This window comes from Alligator mississippiensis, chromosome 1 (assembly GCF_030867095.1).
Source record: "Alligator mississippiensis isolate rAllMis1 chromosome 1, rAllMis1, whole genome shotgun sequence".
In the NCBI taxonomy this organism is placed as follows: domain Eukaryota; kingdom Metazoa; phylum Chordata; order Crocodylia; family Alligatoridae; genus Alligator; species Alligator mississippiensis.
In genome coordinates this window covers 38,090,555-38,111,191 of record NC_081824.1, presented here as the reverse complement: position 1 = coordinate 38,111,191, position 20,637 = coordinate 38,090,555, and the positions used below count along the sequence as shown (strand labels likewise).

Below are 20,637 nucleotides of genomic sequence, written 5' to 3'. Positions count from 1 at the left end.
GACTGGCAGGGTCTTTAGCCCCCTCCCAGTCAGGTTGGCATTGCTTAGAACAATGGAGTTTAAGCCCCCACCCAGGTATGTGATGCCAGTTACAAAGGCAGGAGGAGCAGGTTTCCCCACTCCTCAGGAATGTATCCAACCCAGGTTACAACTCAGGGTTACCTGGAGCCCATGGGATGTCTGCCTTCTGCAGTGACCATGGTAACCAAATTGTCACCTAGAAGAGTTGGGGAAAGACAGAGATGGTATTCTACCACACAGTCCATGGTGCCAGAGGAGGCCCCAGCCTGGACTATCTATGTGATGCCATGCAGTGGGGAGGCCTGTGGCTGGGGGCGGAGGGATTTCAGGATGGGGTCCAGGGTACCTCCATGGCCCAGTGCAACACAAGGCTGCTCATATCCTTTGCTGGTACAATTTGTGCAGCTTGCAGCCCCTCACTTAGAAGTTTGATGGCCCTGCACTAGACCATGTTGTCTCTTTATGTTTTCACTTTTTGAGGTCCTTTGCCCAGCAGAGCTCAGCTGGACCAGGTTATCTATTTGAAGGAGGTAAGGCAACAGGGTACAGTTCAATGTAATCAATGAAAAAATATCTCAAGTTCATTTGTACCTAATTTGTAATTGTTGCTTAATGTCCCAGGCAAAACCATTTTTCCCAGCATTTATCTTAAACCTTTTACAATTTGTTTTGTTCTATCTATATTCAGATGCACTAAACCTAAAAAATAACAAGATGATAGTTTGGTTAAAATCTGAATATATAGAACATGTGGCTTCCAACACTGAACAAAATAGTTAATGATTTAACAATTCTCAATGTTTTTTGCTAAAATTGGTTTTATCCTATTCAACCTGGATACTTTTTATCCTATCCAGCACTTTGCAGCTTGAATAACCATATTATCTTACATTATACCATTTTTGTTTCCTCCAAACACTTTGACTGTGGTAGCAGTATAATGATTCTATATGTTTACCATCCTTTTTTGCCATGCTTTTTTATGACAGTATGAGAAAGAAAGCATCTGAAGATAAGAAATAAATTACTTGAGCATGGGCACACAGTCAAGTTTCCATGAAATAAATGAGGGGAGGAGGGACATCTTAGAGTACATCTTACCCCTCTGTAAATAAAAAAACAACTTTAAAGAAAGAAGTTATGCTATTGCAGGTTGACATTTCTTTTCTATGTGGTACACATGAAATGACAAGCATGCATGACAGCCAAAGTATATCATTTTTTCTTCAGCAAGATGTCCATTCACCTCACCTAAATTTGTTTTTGTGCCCATAGCCTAAAGATAATGTTTTCTAGGGTTATAGTAATTGAAGTTGCAACATGTACGTTTACATACATATATGAACATACATATATGTAATATTTTCCTATCACATATATATGTATACATATGTATAAACCCTGACAAGAATTCAGCATTAATCTTGGTGGTCTTATCTTATTTTTTAGTAATTTGTTTCTAATATGCGCTTATCAAAATTAGCAACACATATCACTTTTTAATCCAAAGAGCCACAGGCAGTCCTCCTGAGCCTCTACCTACCCTGTTGGCAATTCCCAGACAAATCGGAGCCTGTTAAAATTGTTTGCAATATAAATGATTTGCATTAGAATTGGGTCATGACCTATGACAAATTCTATATTTAAAAGTTTTACAAGTCTGCTTTAGTCACTGATTTCTTCCATTTCTCTCCTATCTGGCTGATAATGCCTGAGTACTACAGTGATTTGTGCTATTGTATATTTTCACACAATTTAAAACTGGAGCTCATGGGGAAAATAGCATTTCTTTTCTGTAAGAAATTCTAGTATTTCTATATCTGCTTTCATCCTGAATCAGAATGAAAAGCAAAAAAGGGAAGTATATTCATGGAACAGAAAAGTCTTAAAAGCTAATTTAGAACTTGCAAAAGGTATTGTCTCATTGTTTTCATTGGGGAAAAAATATTGCTTCAACATTCCTGACATAAATGTTGTACCTGGATAAAGTAGACACTGATCTCCCTTTCTGGAAAATTCTGTAAACCAATGGTGGTGGATGCCAGGAAGGGTAAAGAACAAAGGATAGATCACTCTAGCTGTACCCTGTTCACTGCTTGCCTCTAAAGCATCCAGTGCTGTCACTGTCAGAGACAGAATACCAGGCTAGATGCTCCATTAAGATCAAGATGCACCCATTAAGGCACTTCTTATGCTCATATACAGTGCCTTACACAAAATATATGCTCTCATTATTTCTCATGGGCTGTGCTCCTCAGCTGGAGTATATCTGCCCATTATGGCCACATCCAGACATGCAGGCATGTGTGGTTTGTGGTGCCACAGACCTCTTTGTGGCACCACAAACTGCATGTGTGTATGTTAAAATTTGCCCTGCACTGTAATTTTGAAGTGTGGAGACAAAAATTGCTACCAGGATTTCCCGGTAGCAAAAAAAAGTCCTGGAGAGAAAAAGTGGCACAGAGCACTTGAAAATAACATGCACTGGAACAATTCAAGACTCAATACTTCGGTGAGATACTCTGACTGTTGGCCAGAGCATCTCTACTGCTACATTTGTGCCCCTGTTGGTCCAGCACTCTAGGACCCAGGAGGAGTTGGGCACAGGCAGTTTGCCCAAAGCAGCACAATGTGCCCTGCAAAAAAGCAGGACAACAAAGGGGTGTGTGCTGAGGCATGAAGTGGTGGCACAAATTTGTGCTGCTACTCTTTGTGCCACTGCAAGCTCATGTCCCTGCACATCTGGATGCAGTAGATATACCACATTCATATAATTGCCATGAGGTCCTATGGTGGCTCAGCCACAAGGAGAGACTGATGCATCATGAGAGGTGCATTCTGGTCTACAGAAAAGATGAAGGCCTAAAGAACTCTGAGAAATAATGATAATTCAGGCAGAAATAATGATTAAAGGTGTCATGACCTTAAATTAGGTGTTTCATTGTGGATGGAAAATTCCACTGAAAATATTTACCTGTATAAAATTTCAGTTTCTTCCAGCGAAGAAATATTTCCATGAAAAATGTCCTTTGAATTTTTTACCAGCTTTGCTAAATAATATGTTTTTATCATTGTCGGATATGTATAAAATGAGTTAGCTTAACTTAACTCATAGAGAGGTAGTTAGCCATGAAAAGGTTGCTTAGAGAGGACATACATTTGTTTGAAAGTACATTTTGGTGCAATTTTTTTAGAAAATAGTTCTTTCATAAAGGCAACTAATGAATAACCATTTCATGATCCATATTATTAAATATTCACTACATGATTAAGAAAAGGAGACAGGCCTGACCCTGTGATTTTGATCTCTTTGCCATTGATAGTCATCTTCTCAAGAAATTAAGTTTCAGAGGTAAAGACCAATGGATTTTATTATAATGATCAAGGAAGAACAACAATTGATTTCAATTTAATTTGTGTAAGTAATTATGTAAATAAAGATATCTATGTAAATAAAGTTCAAATTTTATTAATTTTTAAAAGAAAAGTAGCAATATTGGGTACAGTGGATAAAGCATCCTAATTTTTTATGAAAAAAAATTCAAACTAGGAGGGAAGCTCTACCAGAAATCATTTAAAAATGTTTCCTGTGAAGGTTTTATTAAAACCAGATTTTGTATACGTTCAAGATATATATATATTTTTTTTTTGGACAAGGTTTAGATCAGTCTGAAATGAGTCTAAATGATGAATATTTTAGGTTAATCCAATTCAAATGAAAAATAGATTATATCTTTTCCTAAACAGATCAGAGCTACAAAGTCTTGAAAATATGACTTACAGAGTTGGGGAAAATCTTAAGGAAGTAGAGCTTTTAGCTGGCTAAAATGACAGACAACAGCTCTGCACAATGCTGCCAATTCAGATGCCATTCAAGCTGCTTTCTTCTATTGGTTCCTATTTTTACCCAGGCAATGGACCATCTGTATTTACTGGGAAGTGGAAAATCAATTTCAACACCCCAAATATGAAACTATTGTCACTAAATGTTACCAGTTACTCAGTAATATTCAAGTCATGATTCAAAATGCCCTGGCTCAAGAATTTTGCTCTGAGATATATCCTGTGGGGTGTAAAGGACCTCAGGCATAAAGGGCATGGTAGCAGGAGCCTTGGTGCTACTGCTACTCTAAGAGAAGGCAGACGGCAGATGGAGCAGTCTGCAGGTGCTGAAGGAGGCAATCAGGTGTCACTTGACCCAAAAGGGGGGTGGGTGGGGCAGTAGTCTGAACCTGGCAGCCAAGATGTGCAGAGCTCCTGAGCAGTAATGCTGCAGCCAAGCTCTTGACAAACACTTAAGTTGTGGTAACCAGGCTGGTGGTCTGGGGATTGAGACAAAGGAGGTCAGGTGGTTTTAATTGGCCTGGGAGCCAGGCCTTGGCCTAAAAGATAGGGGCTAAGGCCAAAGAGCTGGGCCACAAAAGAATGGTCATGAGAGCAAAGGGGGTCAGGGACCTCTAGCTCATAAGGGGTGAGAGGCAGAGTCAATGACTTATAGCTCAGGAGGGACAAGCCAGGCCAGGGAGCCTGGAGGTCTCAGCTGGCCAAGGAGTAGGGCCAGGGCCCAGAAGGGACCCAAGGCCAAGGAGATGCCACATTTGGAGACTGTCAAGGCCAGGATCCCAGAGATCTCAGCTGGCCTAGGAGGAGGGCCAGGGTCTAGGGAGAAGGACTAAAGGCAGGGAGTGCCACTGTCAGAGACAAGGTCAAAGGCCCAAAGCCCAGAGAAAGGCAAAGTCAGGGCCAGGGTCCCAGAAGCTCAGGAGAGGCAGGATCAGGGTCAGTGACCCAGGGCCATACCCAGGAGTAGCCAAGATGGGCAAAGTGTCTGGTGTGGGCAGAGAGGGCTGTACCTGGAAGTAGCCAGGATGGGCAAGGTCCCTGAGTGTGGGCAGAGAGAGAAAGCTTGAAAGCAAATGTTGACATCCATGAGGCATGGCTTTGGTGTAAAGGGCAGTTGAAGCCATGTTATAAGTCCTTAAGGTGAGATAAAGACACCTGAATAACAGCATAGGATCAGGGAACCCTGGGGTAGCCTCCCCTTCCAAAGATCCAAGAACAACAAGGCATGGCAGGTAAGGTGAAGGGAGAAAGCCTGAAGCGTGAGGGCAGAGCAGGGGCTGCGTGGCCACCAGGGGGCATCGCAGCCACCCCTCAGACAAACAGCTGTTACAGGTATGCACAGGTGATACATTTAATCAACCTAATCCTGGTTAGGTCAATCTAATGCCCAGTCATGCAGGCATTTAGAGGGGTTGATTCAGCCAAAAAAATTGGCGCACAATCTAAATTAGTGCACCTCCTTAGATACATTAACTTAGATAGAGAAAGAGTTAACCCAATCCAGGAAAGGGTTAACTCAATCTCATTAGCTCCTGCCTAGCTGTTCGCCCAGCCCCAAGGCTGTGCTTTTCCCATCCCACTGCCCCTGACTGGGCTGTTGTTAGCCTCCTGATCTTACACCTGCACACCCTTCCCCATAAGCCTGCCAGCACTCTCTAAAGCTGCCAAACCTGCCCCAAATACATTAACTCCCCACCACGTTACTTGCATCCCTGATCTCAACAGCTCCCCCAAGTTACTTATCCCCCCAAGTTACTTACCTCAGGCTGCCCAAATGGCTCCCAGCAGCAGCAAAGTGAATACCTGTATGTGCCGCTCCCTGTCTACCTTTAGGTAGCTTAAAGTAAGCCACCTAAATATAGACCAGGTGCAGCAAATGACTGTACATACCCCATATATTAAGTCAAGTCCAAAGGATGATATTGCATGGTTATCTGTTTACTGTACAAATCTTGACTGGGAAGAGATGCCCTTGCTAGCTCTATTTGCTAGGTCCAGAACAAGTACTACAGATGTGGTAGCACAGCCAGGCTAATACACTCTGCTAATTATCTCCTCACAGTGCTCCCATGCTCCACATAGATTACTGTCTGAATGTTAACCTTAGATGGCAGTAAGAAGATTGTGTGTGCATGGAACAATGTTGTGCTTTGTAAACATACCCTAAAGTTCTGAAACTGAAAGGGAGCATGTGATTTAATGAAAGGGGAAAATGTTTTTGGGATTGTCCATTCTTTGCTGAATATTGTCCAGTAATGAAGGAAAGGTGATCTGGTAACTGATTAGTAGCAGGCCACTTTTCACTGTTATCTGTGTATAATAGTTTTACACTAGTGTAAATCTCGTAGCTTTCATGGGCTTGTGTTATATTAACACAGCTATCAACAAATGATAGCTGTGTTTGCAACTTACACCACAAGGACTCCAATCCCCTGTCCTTTCACATGCAGAGCTTATCTTCAGTGAAATTCGGTGAACGCATGGACTGGGCATTTTTGAGTCTGTGTGAAATTTTTGCATACTAGATTCCATCAAAAACATGCCTAGAGAATGAGACAGATACAGAGAGAATACCTCAAAAACCTGCACTTTTCTTTCCTTTGAGGACCTGCTTATTCAGAATCTCAACTCCAAGCGTTTTAGCTATTTGTGTGCTTTCATATTGAGACTTTTTTTGTTTAAGCATATAAAGATTTTCTTTTTTACTAACATTGGGTTTGTGTTGTCTTATTGCCACCTTTATTGAATTGTATACATTCCTATCTAGTTACTTTATTTTCTTTTAATTGGGCCACCATACTGTTGAGAAGAAGCACTTAATTCAGGGATGGGCAATTATGTAGCCTGGAAGGCTGCTTAACAAATTTTGATGAGCTGTCAAGGACCACAAGGGTAGCTCTGCCCCTTGACAGGTGCCCCACCCCCTGGTCACCATCTTGGGACCAGGAGTCCTGCCTCTAACCCCTGACCTTTGCCACTGGAAGTCCCTCCCCTTGCCCCCAGAAGTGCTCCTTTTCAGAAGAGGGTTTGCCATCTTAAAACAAGAAAAAAAAAAAACAAATTCTACACTAAAAATCAAACATCTACAAAAGATATTTTATTTTATTTCAAAAAATATTTTTGTCCCTTATTTGTGTGTGTTTGCACTGTGAATATATAGATGAAAAGCAGGAGTAATGGCCACAAACTCCTGAAAGACTGATTCAGGCTCAACATTAGGAAAAACTTCTTCACAGTCAGGGTGTATAGGATGTGGAATAAGCTCCCTCCAGAGGTGGTGCAGTCACCTACCCTGGAAATCTTCAAGCGGAAACTAAACAGTCACCTTGCTAGGGTCACCGGACCCCCAACTGTCTTTGCTGCTTGGTGCAGGGGGCTGGACCTGATGATCTTCCACAGTCCCTTCCAGTCTTACAATCTGTGAATCTATGAATCTATGAAGGCATATTTCTTTCCAGATTCCTTACCATCTCTCCCCCCAAAATTCATATTACACAAATTGAACACTGCTATAAACAGTGTCAATGCAATTAATCTTTCATTTTGTCAGCTAATATAATTTGGCATAAGCTATGAGTAAAACTTTGCTGATTTTAAATTAACCAAGGATCTAGTCTGGGATATTTTTCAGAATCAAAGTATAGATATATCCAGCAAAGTGTAGTTAATATACATATGTTCACCTCCCTTCATTGTTAAGTAGTACATGTTTTTCCAATTAAAATAAATAGATTATTTCTTCTTTAAACCTCTTCTCTGAAAACTAATACACTGAGCTAGGTATAGACATTACACTTTTACTGGTATATGTGTTCACATACTGGTCTGTACCCGTAACAGAACAGAAATTTGGCACACAAAATGATCTATATCCAGAACACAACAGAAGTGTGGCATGCACAGACTGGTTTTAAAATGGTGAAACCCAGTCCAAGATATGAGTAGATCAATTCTACCTTGGGCTTTTTGAATATCTGTACCTGGAAGAACTATGTCATGGATTTGATTTGAAACCCACTGGAGTCAGGGGTTTCCTCACCCCTTTGGCTCAAACTTTAAATGGATAAATTTTTGTGGGAGCTCATTTTTATAATATTGAAAGCAATTTACTTGCAGAATGTGAGCTTAGCACATTGAAATTGAGATAGCTACCCAGTCTATGAAGATTTTCTTAATGGAAACTGTTATCTGGAGGACTCAAGACAACCTGTCAAGCAGTTTCCTGGTTGAACATTAAACTGCACACTTATATTTAATACATTAAGTCAGGAGTGTTAAACCCACTTTGCTCCCTGTGCAAGATCCAGAGCATGTGGTTTCTTGAGCGCTGGATCTAGATGTGGCAACAGAGCAAGTGGAGGCAGTAAGGTAAGGTGTGTGTGTATGGGGGGGGGTGACAGCAGCAGAGGGCAGGTGAGTAATGGAGAGGGTTAACACAGCACAGATGTTTCTTGCCTCTTATACCAGCATGTGTTCCCACTGGGGCTCCATGCCCTGGATTTAGACAGTAGGCCCCACGCCTGCTTATCCCAGATTTCTGGCCCCTCTAGCAGTCCTGCAAGGCACACAGCAATGAAATTTGACACCTTTGCCTTAAGTAGTCTTTTTCTGTTGTTAAAATTGATGTTTAAACAAAACCTACTCTCAAAGAAGTCACTTAAGTATGAATGACGCAAAGCAGGTCCTCAAGTAATCCATTTCTAAGCACCTGGAGGAGAAGAAGGTAATTAGGAACAGTCAGCATCAATTCATCAAAGATAAATCATGCCTGACCAACCTCATTGCCTTCTATGGTAAGATGACTGACTCTGTAGATATGGGGAGCCCACTGGATGTAATATACCTTGACTTTAGCAAGGCTTTTAATATGACTGTAAAGTGGATAGAAAGTTGGCTGCATCATTGTGTTCAGAGGCCAGTACTCAATGGCTTGATGTCTATTGGCAGCCAGTTTCAATTGAAGTGCTCCAGGGGTCAGTCCTGGGGCTGATTTGTTCAATATTTTCATCAGTGACCTGGAAGATGGGATGAGTGCACCCTCAGCAAGTTTGCAAATGACACCAAGCTGGTGGGAGTAATAGATATGCTGGGGGGTAGGGCTAAGATTCAGAGATACCTCGACAAATTGGAGGATTGGGCCAAAAGAAATCTTATGAAGCTCAGTAAAGATAAATGCAAAGTCCTGCACTTAGGATGGAACAATATGATGCACTTCTACAGTCTGAGGACTAACTGGCTAAGCAGCAGCTCTGCAGAAAAAGACCTGAGGGTTATGGTGAATGGTAAGCTGAATAATGAGCAAACAGTGTGTCCTTGTTGCAAAGTAGGCTAACTGCATACTAGGTTGCATTAATAGGGGCATTGCTAGCAGATCGAGGGGAGCTATTCAGCATCTGGAGTACTGTGTCCAGTTTTGGACCCCTCCCCACTACAGAAGGGATGTGGACAAATTGGAGAGAGTCCAGTAGAGAGCAGTGAAAATGGTTCAGGGGCTGGGGCACGTGACTTCTGAGGAGAGGATGAAAGAAGTGAGCTTATTTAGTTTAGAGAAGAGGAGACAGAGGGGATTTAATGGCAGCCCTCAACTACCTGAAGGGGGCGGGGCGGGTTCCAAAGAGGATTGAGCTGGACTGTTCTCAGTGGTGACAGATGACAGAACAAGGACCAATAGTCTCAAATTGCAGCAAGGGAAGTTTAGGTTAGATATTAGGAAAAACTTTTTCATGAGGAGGGTAATAAAGCTCTCTGATAGGTTACCCAGAGGGGTTGTGGACTCTTCATCCTTGGAGGTTTTTAAGACCTAGCTAGACAAAGGAGCACATCTGTGATGGGCGAGCAGTAGGGATGATGCTCAGGGGCAACCAGAATGGTTTCATTAGGGGCAGATCCTGTCAGACCAACCTGATTGTCTTCTACGATCGGGTCACAAAAGCATTGGACGCAGGTGTTGCGGTGGATGTAGTCTTTCTGGATTTCACCAAGGCCTTTGACACCCCATTCTCATCAAAAACCTAGGTGACTGTGGCACTGATGCCTACACAGTCAGATGGATTGCAAATTGGCTGAAAGGTCGTACTCAGAGGGTAGTGGTGGATGGGTCTTTTTCGACCTGGAGGGAAGTGGGCAGTGGAGTGCCTCCAGGGCTCGGTCCTCGGGCCCGCACTATTCAATTTCTTTTTTAGTGACTTGGACAATGGGGTGAAAAGCAGCCTGTTTAAATTTGCTGATGATACCAAGATTTGGGGTGAGGTGGGCAGGCTAGTAGGGAAGGACAGATTACAACAGGACCTGGACAGGTTACAGGGGTGGGCAAATTAAAATAGGATGGGATTCAATACTGACAAGTGTAGGGTGCTGCACTTGGGCAGTAGGAACCAGCAGCACACTTATAAGCTGGAAAACTCCCTTCTCAAGAGCACAGTGGCAGAAAGAGATCTTGGAGTCATTATTGATCCCAAGATGAACATGCGCCAACAATGCGAGCTCACAGTCAGTAGGGCTAACTGTACCTTGTCGTGCATCCACAGATGCATCTCAAGCAGGTCCAAGGAGGTGATCCTCCCCCTCTATGCGACACTGGTCAGGCCGCAGCTGGAGTACTGAGTTCTGTTCTGGGTGCTGCACTTCAGGAGGGATGTGGACAACATTGAAAGGGTCCAGAGGAGGGCCACTCGCATGATCCGGGGACAGCAGGGCAGACCCTACAAAGAGAGGCTTTGGGACCTGAACCTGTTCAGCCTTCACAAGAGAAGACTGAGGGGGAACCTGGTGGCTGTCTATAAACTCACTAGGGGGAACCAGCAGGGTTTGGGAGAGACCCTGTCCCCCTAGCGCCCCCAGGGTAACAAGGAATAACATCCACAAATTATCAGAGAGTCGGTTTAGACTAGGCATCCAAAGGCACTACTTCACAGTCAGGGTGGCTAGGATCTGGAACCAGCTTTCAAGGGAAGTGGTGATGGCTCCTACCCTGGGGGTCTTTAAGAGGAGGCTTGATGTCTACCTGGCTGGGATCATTTGAGCCTGGTTTTCTCTCCTGCCCGGGGCAGGGGGTCGGACTTGATGATCTACAAGGTCCTTTCCAACCCTACATCTATGACTCTATGAAAGCCTTGGGTGTGACGATCTATTTGGGGATGGTCCCTCTTTGAGCAGGAGGTTGGATTAGATGATCTCCTGAGGGCCCTTCCTAATTTTCTATTATCTATGATTTTATGATACTTTATGACTGTATTATATTTTGGGATTGATATGTGTTTTGCTCACAGGCCTGACCTTTTCCTACACAATACAGGTTTTGCTTCAAGGGCATCATCAATTCATAATAAATGTGTACTGATTTGGCTGATTTGACCTGAGATACAAAATTTTCACACCTAAGAAAGAAAGAAACTATGGGGATTGTATTAAATTAATGGAGGGAGAGTACCAGCTTCTTGGGCTAAGATCAAGTATGAGAATGAGGGTGAGACTTGTCCCTTGCATTCCAGGGAGGCTGACCCCGTGAGTCTTCCCAAATGCAGGGATCTCAGCTGCACAATTTTGTGGCAATGGGGAACTGCCTTTGTGCTTTTTCCCTAAATTTAAAATTGGGGGCAGAAAGCAGAGAGCAAAAAGCTATCTGATTCTTCACATTTATCTTCCGTGATGTAGCAGTGGGAAAGGAACAAATTCAAGGCAAAACTTCCAGTAATTAGATTCCATGCCTGAAAACTTATATCAAATATATACATTTTTCACATAGAAAATATAGTTATTGGGGGTTATTTTTTTTAATTAGGGTCATTTTCTATTTGAGTAAGTACAGTAGGTAATCTTACAGTATTCTACATTTGATTTATAAATATGTACAGCAAGTAGTCATGCACACCATATGGTATTTTAATTTGTTTAATTGTAGTTCCAAACCAGGGTTTTTAGCTTCTTCTTCTAGACTATTTTATATGTAATCATGAAAGCTGCTCACACACATGGGACACTGCAGGAATGCACTTTCCTTTTTTAGAACAGAAAAGATAAGTTTAAGAAATCTAGGAAGACAACAAAAAGTTGCTAGTGTTTCATTTTTTTCTCTCCATTCAAGCCCTACTTATAAGTATCAGTATGTCCAAAGGGGACTTTTTTAAGAACATATTTTTATCTCTGTTACAGAAATCTCCAACGAAGGGGAATAATGACTTCTGATCTACTGCTGGCTTTTTCAAAATCTCCTGAACTGGAGAGCAGAGAGATTTCCCAAGCAGCTGAAAGGATGGAAACTTCAATACATCTGTTGAAAGAAAAAGTATGCCAGAAGCAGAAACGTTCAGTGCATCCAACTGGTAAATACAACATACAGACATTGGCAGAACTAACTTCAGTTGTGCCTTTTACATTAAAGATTTTTTTACTTCCTTTTTTGTATTCTACTAAGGCTGTAGTACAAGTCATATCCACCTATTAGAGTAATAGTGCCTGCAGTTCATTTCTTTAAAATATCTTACAAAATACAAGTAACATATTTTCTCACATATGAGATACACCCTATATAATATGTCCCTTGATTTGGAAGGAGTGCCTGAAGAAAAAAAAATCTTTGATTGAGGTGAGTGAATGGCAACAGTTAGGACACTGAGCCTGCCTCCAAGCCTGCTGCCAACCCTATGTGCTAGATGCGGCCCGTGGACCAGTTTGACATGCTGGATCCAGGGCTGCATATTGAATCTGACCCTGTGCTCTGACACCAGAGCTACGTGACAAGTCCAGGAACTACATGCCAGGTCTGGGGCCACCCACTAGCTGCAGAGACACGTTCTTGGTCTGATCTCACCTGCCTGCTCTGGAGCCACATGCTGGGTCTTACCCTGTATGCTAGCTCTGGGGCCATGTGCCAAGTCTGGCACTGTGCTGGGTCTGCCACTGTGTCACAGATCTGACCAGATTCAAATCAGCATGCAGCTCTGGAGTCAATGTGTGGGGTTGGACCAGGCACACCAGGTCTGGGACTGTGCGCCAGATCAGACTCCATGTACTGGGGCCAGTCACAGAGCAACCCTGCCAACCAGCCTGATCCAGCACACAGTTGAGGAGAGGAGCTCCTCACAGGTCAGGACATTTGGTGGGGTGGGGGACAGGACGATTAATTGCCATGGCTTCCAGAGTCATGGAAATGAACACTGCAAAGACCCCCCAACATGCACCAAATTTTTAACCCATACCATTCACTTTTCCTTGCATATAATGCACACTTCAATTTTCCCTAGCTGGATTTGGGGGGGAAATTACGGGATCTGTGTGAGAAAATACAGTAATAACTCATTTATTTCTTACATCACTAAGAAAGACATAAAGATTAAAGATATTCAGATTACATTTCTAGGGTACTCTTTAGCATACACACAACAATGTTTGCAGATGACACACAACTCAGAGGGGTTGCAAATGTTTTGGAGGTTATGATTAAAATTCATAAATTATTGATAAATTATAGACTCGGGCTATCAACAACACACAGAAAATTCAGAAAAAGACAAATGTAAGGTCCTACATGGGAAAGAAAAGCCAAATAAATGAATATGAAATAGAGAATATGAACAGAGACTGTTTTTAATATGTTAGCAGATATCAGGATCAATTCCTAGCTATAGGTAAGGAGATAAAATGGTCGTATTTTTTAGATAATGGCAATGAATAATTTGACCAGACCTAAAATGTGCTGTATCTAGACAAGATTGTGCAAATAGTCACTGTACTGTGTTTCCTAAAATTACCCATTTTTCTCTTAGAATAGGAACTATATTGATGCTCTAATGCTGATAGAGTCAGACCAATGTCGATATTCAAAATGGCTATAACAGTACTCTGTGACAAGAAAGCAAACTTGTTGGGTTAACACTTTTTTCCCCAGATCTTTTACCAGCTGATCTGCTCAGGAAAATTGCCAATATGTCTGGTTGCCTACCTTACATGCTGCCACCAAAATGTCCAAATAATTGCTTAGCCAATAAATACCGACTCATTACTGGTGCTTGCAATAACAGGTAAGAAAAATAGATTTTTGAAAGACACACTTCTCTTCCTGTTACTGAGAAAGTTGTATCTTCTATGCAAAAATACATGTTTTACTCAACTTTATCTTATATTTAGCAAAACAGTAGTAAAAGACCTACAAAAGATCTGCATGTAAAAGGAAAGAAAATGGTATCTTGAATTTTTTCAGAACCTTCCTGTACGTTAAAGCCTCAGTACAATTTCTTGAATGTAGTGGACTGTGATGTTAAAATGTTTGTCTGTCTCAGCTTTGTTTGGCTGAAATTTCTGGAATATACTTTGGTCACGTAGCACCACAAAGACAGTGTGGATGAAAGGGGAGGTAGCTGGCCATATTTAAATAACCTGCCTTTCAAGTATAGTATAGAAATACAAGTCTGCACAATATGGCTGATCTACATGGAAAAGGTTTCTATCCCATGAGTTCAGTAAAGAAAATGCTGCCTGGCTCCCTAGAGTCATCAACTTTAAAAGACCATGAGGTGCAGTATGTCTGGATATGACCAAACACTTGTTACTCAGGAGGCTTGATTAATTGGGTTTAAGCTAAGCAGGGTTATATTATAATTGTAATAGTTCTCTGAAAGCATAAATAACATATTACCTCTACCTGTGAGGGATTCCAAAGCCTAAACTCTTACATGAGATATATCTGAGAATTCTCATTTGCTAATTTCTGGGTATGCTACACTAGGACTTTAAAACTGACTCTTCTTCTTGTCAAAGTTTTATTTATAGCTTCTTCCTCCCTAAAGAGCTTACTAACAAGACTTGCTTCTTTATTGATGAGGCCATTAGAAAAATTATGCCTGTGATTATATTGCAGCTCTCATGATTCACATGCTGATGTGAGGTTTCCCATTCCCTGGCTCAGAAATTATAAAAATGTATTAATGTTGCTCCTCATGCAACTTAGTCTGCATGAGCACTGAATAACATCATGTCATGTCATCACGTCTTGTTTTCTAACAGCAGTAAGCAAACTTTGGTGGCTTATTACCAAAGATAAGAGTTAGAGATTTTCCAAAATGCTAATGCAAGTTATCAAGCCAAAGCATTCAAGTTTCATAACAGAAGCATGAAATTGCATAAAATAGAAAATTAGGGTTACGGGGGATCTCAGGAGATGCACCCAGTTGCATGCACATTCTTGGTCTTATGTCGAAGTTCAATTTGAGCAGGGACTGTAACACAATGATTTTATCAGAGAGACCAAATCACCTTCCTAAAGATGATTTGTAATGTGGCAACACTGACTAATCTCATAACAGAAGTAACTGATTAAATAACAAAACCAAGGAGTTCACCAAGGTCCGTTCATGGTTTGTTTGAAATATATAGGTGGCACAAAGTTAAAAACAATTCCAGTGACTACCCACTAGATTTAATTAGAAATCCAAATGTGGGTGGTTCTGACCAATCCATTCATGTCTCATTTTTTTGGACTCAAAGCTCTATATCTTTGAGTCCAAAGGCTGGTGTGCTGGGCACCTGCCCTGGGGCTCTGCTACCTCGCCCCTCCCCCACAGCCCCTCACTCTGGGCCTAAAGACACAAAATATTACAAATAGTTTTCCACTGGTAAGCATATTTTTTTATTGTTGGTGTGGGGGGGGTGGAGGGGCTTTGTTGATTGAGGTGGGAGGGGGAAGGGATGGGGGTGGGTATTGTGAGGGTAATAATGTTTTTTTGTTTCACACATGTGCATGTTCTGAGAGTGGCACTGGTGGTGGGCAGGGAGAATGTGGGCGGTGTGGGGAGTGGGGCAGGTGGTCTAGGAGTGCAGGGGGTGAGGGTCAACCAGGGTCTCCTGCAGCCGGGGTCCTGGCATCTGCTGGTGGGTGTGCGGCTCTCCTGGGGCCTGGGCGGGGTGCTGGGGCCAGCATGGCCAGCAGAAGTACTGGTCATTGTTTGCAGGGTTGGAGCAGTGGGGCACTGGGTATTGCTGGCAGAGGCAGGGGCAGCCCTGGCACAGAGAGGCAGGATGGGCAAGGAGGGAGCTGCTGTGTGCTGCCCCTGTGCTGGGTAGGGAAGGGGCTGGCTAAGGATCAGAGTTTCCAAGATGGCTGCCAAGTGCTGGCAGCCTTGTGGTCAAAGGCTGCAGCTCCCCCAGTGGCCACAGGGCCACATGGCAGAGCTGGAGGGACTTAAGACTAATGGTAGTGCCAATTTCCTGCACGTGTAGACGCCAGCCAAAAATAATGCACATTAGCTTAATGCACAGTAAATTTAGTCACACTTATTTGCATGTACGGACATGTCCTGCAGGTACTAAATTTAATGCACATTAGGAAAAGCACATTAATGCATGTGTAGATGTACCCTCATATTGGAGGTACTAAATTTAGTGTACATTAGTAAAAGCACATTGATGCACACATAGGTGTGCCCACTGCCCACTAAATGCTTCCATACCCCCATAGAATTATTTAGCATCTGAAATAGAGATTCATGTTGTGGTTAGGTCCTTCTAGTTTTTGACACATGGTGTCTAATTTTCCTCTTTAACTTTTTACAGACACATGCACCTGTATAGTCAGCATAAAAAACAACCATTCTGGTAGACAGTTTATACTAACTGTCTACAACATCTGCAATAAGTTGTACAGCCTTTTAAATAATTTGGCTGGGCCATTAACTAGTGTAAGTAAATATGGCTTGACTAACTTACATATACTGATAGGTGGCAACTGAGTAGCTGGCTCATTAAATTACAACATAAACAATCTTCAAAGATTTCAAATCATGTATCTGCATTATCACTATACATATATAATTTATTAGTTCTATTTTTTCCATTCAAATTGCTTCAGATCTAATCATCTTAACTCCCTATTAGTAGAATGCAATTTTCATCAGTCAGTAACAAGAATATTGTGTTATATATTAAAGTTAAGCAGCTGTTCTATGATGATATTATCTGGAAGAGGAATGAAGTTATGACAAACTTTAAATAATCAAAATGTTTTGATTGTAGCTATCTCTTTGATTAATATATTTGCAATGTTTGTGCATTTTGTGAACAGTACTCTTGGATTATGGAATATATAATATGGAACATTAATATTAAATTTTCCTTTGTGTGAAATCCTTAGAACAAAGCTAAAATGTAATTTAATACTATGTAGGTTTGTGTGGTAAAAATATTTTAACTGGGTGGGGTTGGAGAGGATTTTAAATGGAAAGGAGGATGTGTTTTGTAATGGAAGGGAATGAAAGGAAAGACCTGTCGAAACAACTCCTTTGTTTTATCTTGGGCACCACCAAAATGGTATATATAGGAATACTTTTAATTATGTAGGAAAATGAAAGAGATCTGAAGATAAACTAATTAATTATGTAGGGGCAGGGAAAGGTAGCTTTGCAGTTTACCCTTCATGAAGCAGATCATTTACTGGTATAATCAAGTGCAGTTTTATTAACTAGTTTAACCCCATCTGAAGTTTGACTTCTGCTATGAATCTGGTGGGTTTCATGAAGTTATGGGTATCAGTCATAACATGTTATATTTCCCCTTTTCTTTTCAATGCAAATGAGTGAATAATTTCTGAGACTGTTCACTGCGTGTGAGTCTTTCTAATGATCTCTCAGTAGCCATATTTATAAGTTTACTTCTAAGAATCTTTAACACTTTTTTGCACAGTAAAATTTTGTCCGGCTCTCATTGGGTGTCTAGCTCATTAGGCTGTTGTTTGCAAGTAACAAAGTGTATATACATAAGTTGCACTTTGGTCAGCCTAACTAGGCAGATCTGTACAGAGATTCAGAGAGGTTAGATTAGGCAAAAAATGGCTAGCCCAATCTAATTTACTTCACCTCCTCAGCTGAAATAAGATAGATCAGGAATGGATTAGCCCAACCTAACATCTGTACATGTTGAGACTGCACCTTTTGTTCTGGGAAAGCCTAACTGCTCACCCCAGTTCCAGGGTCACCCTCTTCCTACTCCCCCAACCCTGACTGGGGTATTTTTAGCCGTCCAAACTCCCCATTCCAAGACAGAGAACCCCCATACTGTGAACCCTCCAGATCCCGCTGCACCTGCCAACTCCCCTCCTCAGACCTCCTAGCCCTCCCCTGTCCTACCCACCTCTCTTCCAACCTTGACTTACTTTGATTGGGTTACCAAAGCAACTCTTGGCACCGGTGAATGTCTGCACAAATGGTACCTGATCTAATATCATGTGGCTCAAAGCAAGCCAGGTGACCATAGGTTGGGTCCCATGAATGTCTGTATTATATTATTCTTGCTCTTACATCCTCATCACCATTTTTTTATGTGCCTTTTATGCTGTCACTCAGCTCCATTAACAAAAAATAGTCTTGAGGCTATTTCTCACAGCTTTCTTTGTATCTCTTTCTATGTTTTGCTATGTACATCCCTGTTATCTCAGAAAATTATAAAGCATGAAGGAATCCTCCAGTAACTTTTATACAGTCATACCACATTCATTTAAATATTCCCTCCTGAAAAAAAAATTGATACCAAAACTAGACTGGCACATTAAAAAAAAAATCATTTGAAAGGCAAAAATCTGGGCATTAACCTCCATTTAAGAATTTTGGGTTCCTTCCAAGGCTGCCAAAAAACCTTTAAAAAAATGTAACAAAAGTAAAAAATATCCAGTACACACATCAGAGAATCTTGTATTTATATTTGATTACACTGTAGGGTTGTGTATAAAAGCAACCCTGTTATTTCAGCTGCCAGAATTAATTCAAAATTCTGTTGATTTGGGTGAGAATTCTACATGGACAATATAATTGGGATTTATTTCTGAATCTCTACTGTTTGACCATCAATTATTTCGTAATAAGGCACTAGATTGACTACCTAATTGTTTGTGCCTGGGATTGCAAAGATGTCTGCATCACTCAACCTGTGCTAGGAGCTGACAATTTCTGAACCAATCACTGGCTCAAGGTTTCAGTTTTGAAATAGTGGATACCACTAAAAATAAGGACAACTAAAGCATCTGAATGAAACCTGCAGAGCAAGCATTTTCAATCACAGAACCAAGTGTACAGTATTTGTTAAACAGACTTGATACACTGTTTAAGATAACACAAAGCATCAATCACAAAGCATCTGAAAGGATTTTTACTACAGTAGTATTCTAGTGAGCAGCTAAGCAATTAGGAGAATAATCACTGGTTAAGCAGTTAAATTAACATTTTATTATTTTAATTGAATAAAATAGTACTAAACTATGTGCAATATTTTATGCAATTTCAATATGGACAAATCAACTGTAACTAATTTGAATGCTTTATTAAGGCATACTTCAACCTTCAAGTGTGAATTATTGCAGTTAATTAAGTGTATTACTGTCCCATATAGCCTTGCAAATTGAGCCATTTTGGTGTGCTCAAGATCAATGAAGTATTAATAAAATAATTGTTCCCTGTTTGGTGTCCTCCTGGACCTATAAATGTATGTGTACTACCTGGAAGCTGCACTTACTGCCTATGAATAGGGTGACACCGTATGTCCCAGTTTGGCTGGGACAGTAACAGATTTTGTAGGCTGTATCGGCATCCCAGCTTTTTGTTGGAAATTGAAGCCCAGATTGGCACCACCCCACTTGTAATGTGTCCAGCCCAGCTCCTCCTGAGCAGGCTGGAGGTGGAGGGACAAGCTCGGCTGAGCATCACTTCTCCTGCCTGGGGTGGGGATCAGGCAGGGCAGAGTAGGGCAAGCCAGGGGAGGAAGTCAAGGCCAGGGCTTGGGAACCTGCATGTGGCAAGCCAGGATGGCAGAGTGGGGTGAGGTGGGACAGTGTAGAGGCCTGTGTCAAGGCTCCATCCCCACATGCGCAGAGGCTGGGCCCAGCTAGGAGTGGTCCCTGTGCAGCATCTCCTGGGCTCCACTGGTTTGTGCTGTGTGGCTACATGGTGCCTCTCCCACCACTGCGAGCAGCCTGGTGCCCTGCCTCTCTGGCCACTCCTGAGGCCCATACTGCATGTGGCAGCCCCAGTTGGCTGCCAGTCATGGTTCAGGGGGTTTTACCATGTAGCCATGCAGTACAACCTGGTGGAGCCTCGGGGGTGCTGCACAGGAGCTGTTCCCTGCTGGGTCCAGCCTCCGCATTTGGGGGATGGAGCATGTGCGTGCACCCCATTCATGAATGATAATACAGATGTAAAGGCTTTGGACAAACAGCACTCCCATAGATTTCAAAAGGTTGTAATGTTAGTTAAAAATGTTAGTTCAAGCCTTAAAAATACTTGTATTTATTTCAGTAATTAAAAACTACTGAGTCATTATTTTGGGCCAAGTTCACTTTGGTGTACATCAAGTCTTGTAACCAGAGACATTTCAGTCATCCATCAAATAAATAGTCCCTTGCTGGGAAATGCACTCACATAAGTAAATATTTTAAACTTGAAAAATATTTTCTAATCTTTTATTTTTTCCCAGGGAACACCCTAGATGGGGAGCATCAAACACAGCTCTTGCTAGATGGCTCCCTCCAATTTATGAAGATGGAATCAGCCAGCCCAAAGGATGGAATCCCAGCATGTTGTACAATGGATTTGAGCTACCACCGGTTAGGAGACTAATTAGCAAATCATTTGAAATGGCACTTGGCTTCATTTATGCCAAACACTCTAGAGTTTATTTTATATCAGTGAAATCCAGCCACAATCGATGTTAATTTTTAGAGTGGTTTGTTTTACTTATTTGTTCAGTGATTTAAACACTGAAGACTTTACTTTTCTTTCAATCTGTGCAGAAGAATAA

General features: G+C 41.7%; 1 protein-coding gene and 1 long non-coding RNA gene across 2 annotated transcripts in view; one reads left to right on the top strand and one right to left on the bottom strand.

The window, feature by feature from the left end:
• Window positions 1-20,637, bottom strand: part of LOC109284386 (uncharacterized) — a 243,873-nt gene that overhangs the window by 17,320 nt on the left and 205,916 nt on the right. The gene's annotated exons all lie outside the window — the stretch shown is intronic.
• TPO (thyroid peroxidase) overlaps window positions 8,528-20,637 on the top strand; it is a 73,251-nt gene continuing 61,141 nt past the window's right edge. Inside the window, exons 1-4 of the mRNA XM_059726945.1 lie at window positions 8,528-8,553; window positions 12,016-12,185; window positions 13,751-13,883; window positions 20,314-20,443. Of these exons, the coding sequence (XP_059582928.1) occupies window positions 8,528-8,553; window positions 12,016-12,185; window positions 13,751-13,883; window positions 20,314-20,443 (459 nt within the window). The remainder of the gene's footprint in view (window positions 8,554-12,015; window positions 12,186-13,750; window positions 13,884-20,313; window positions 20,444-20,637) is intronic.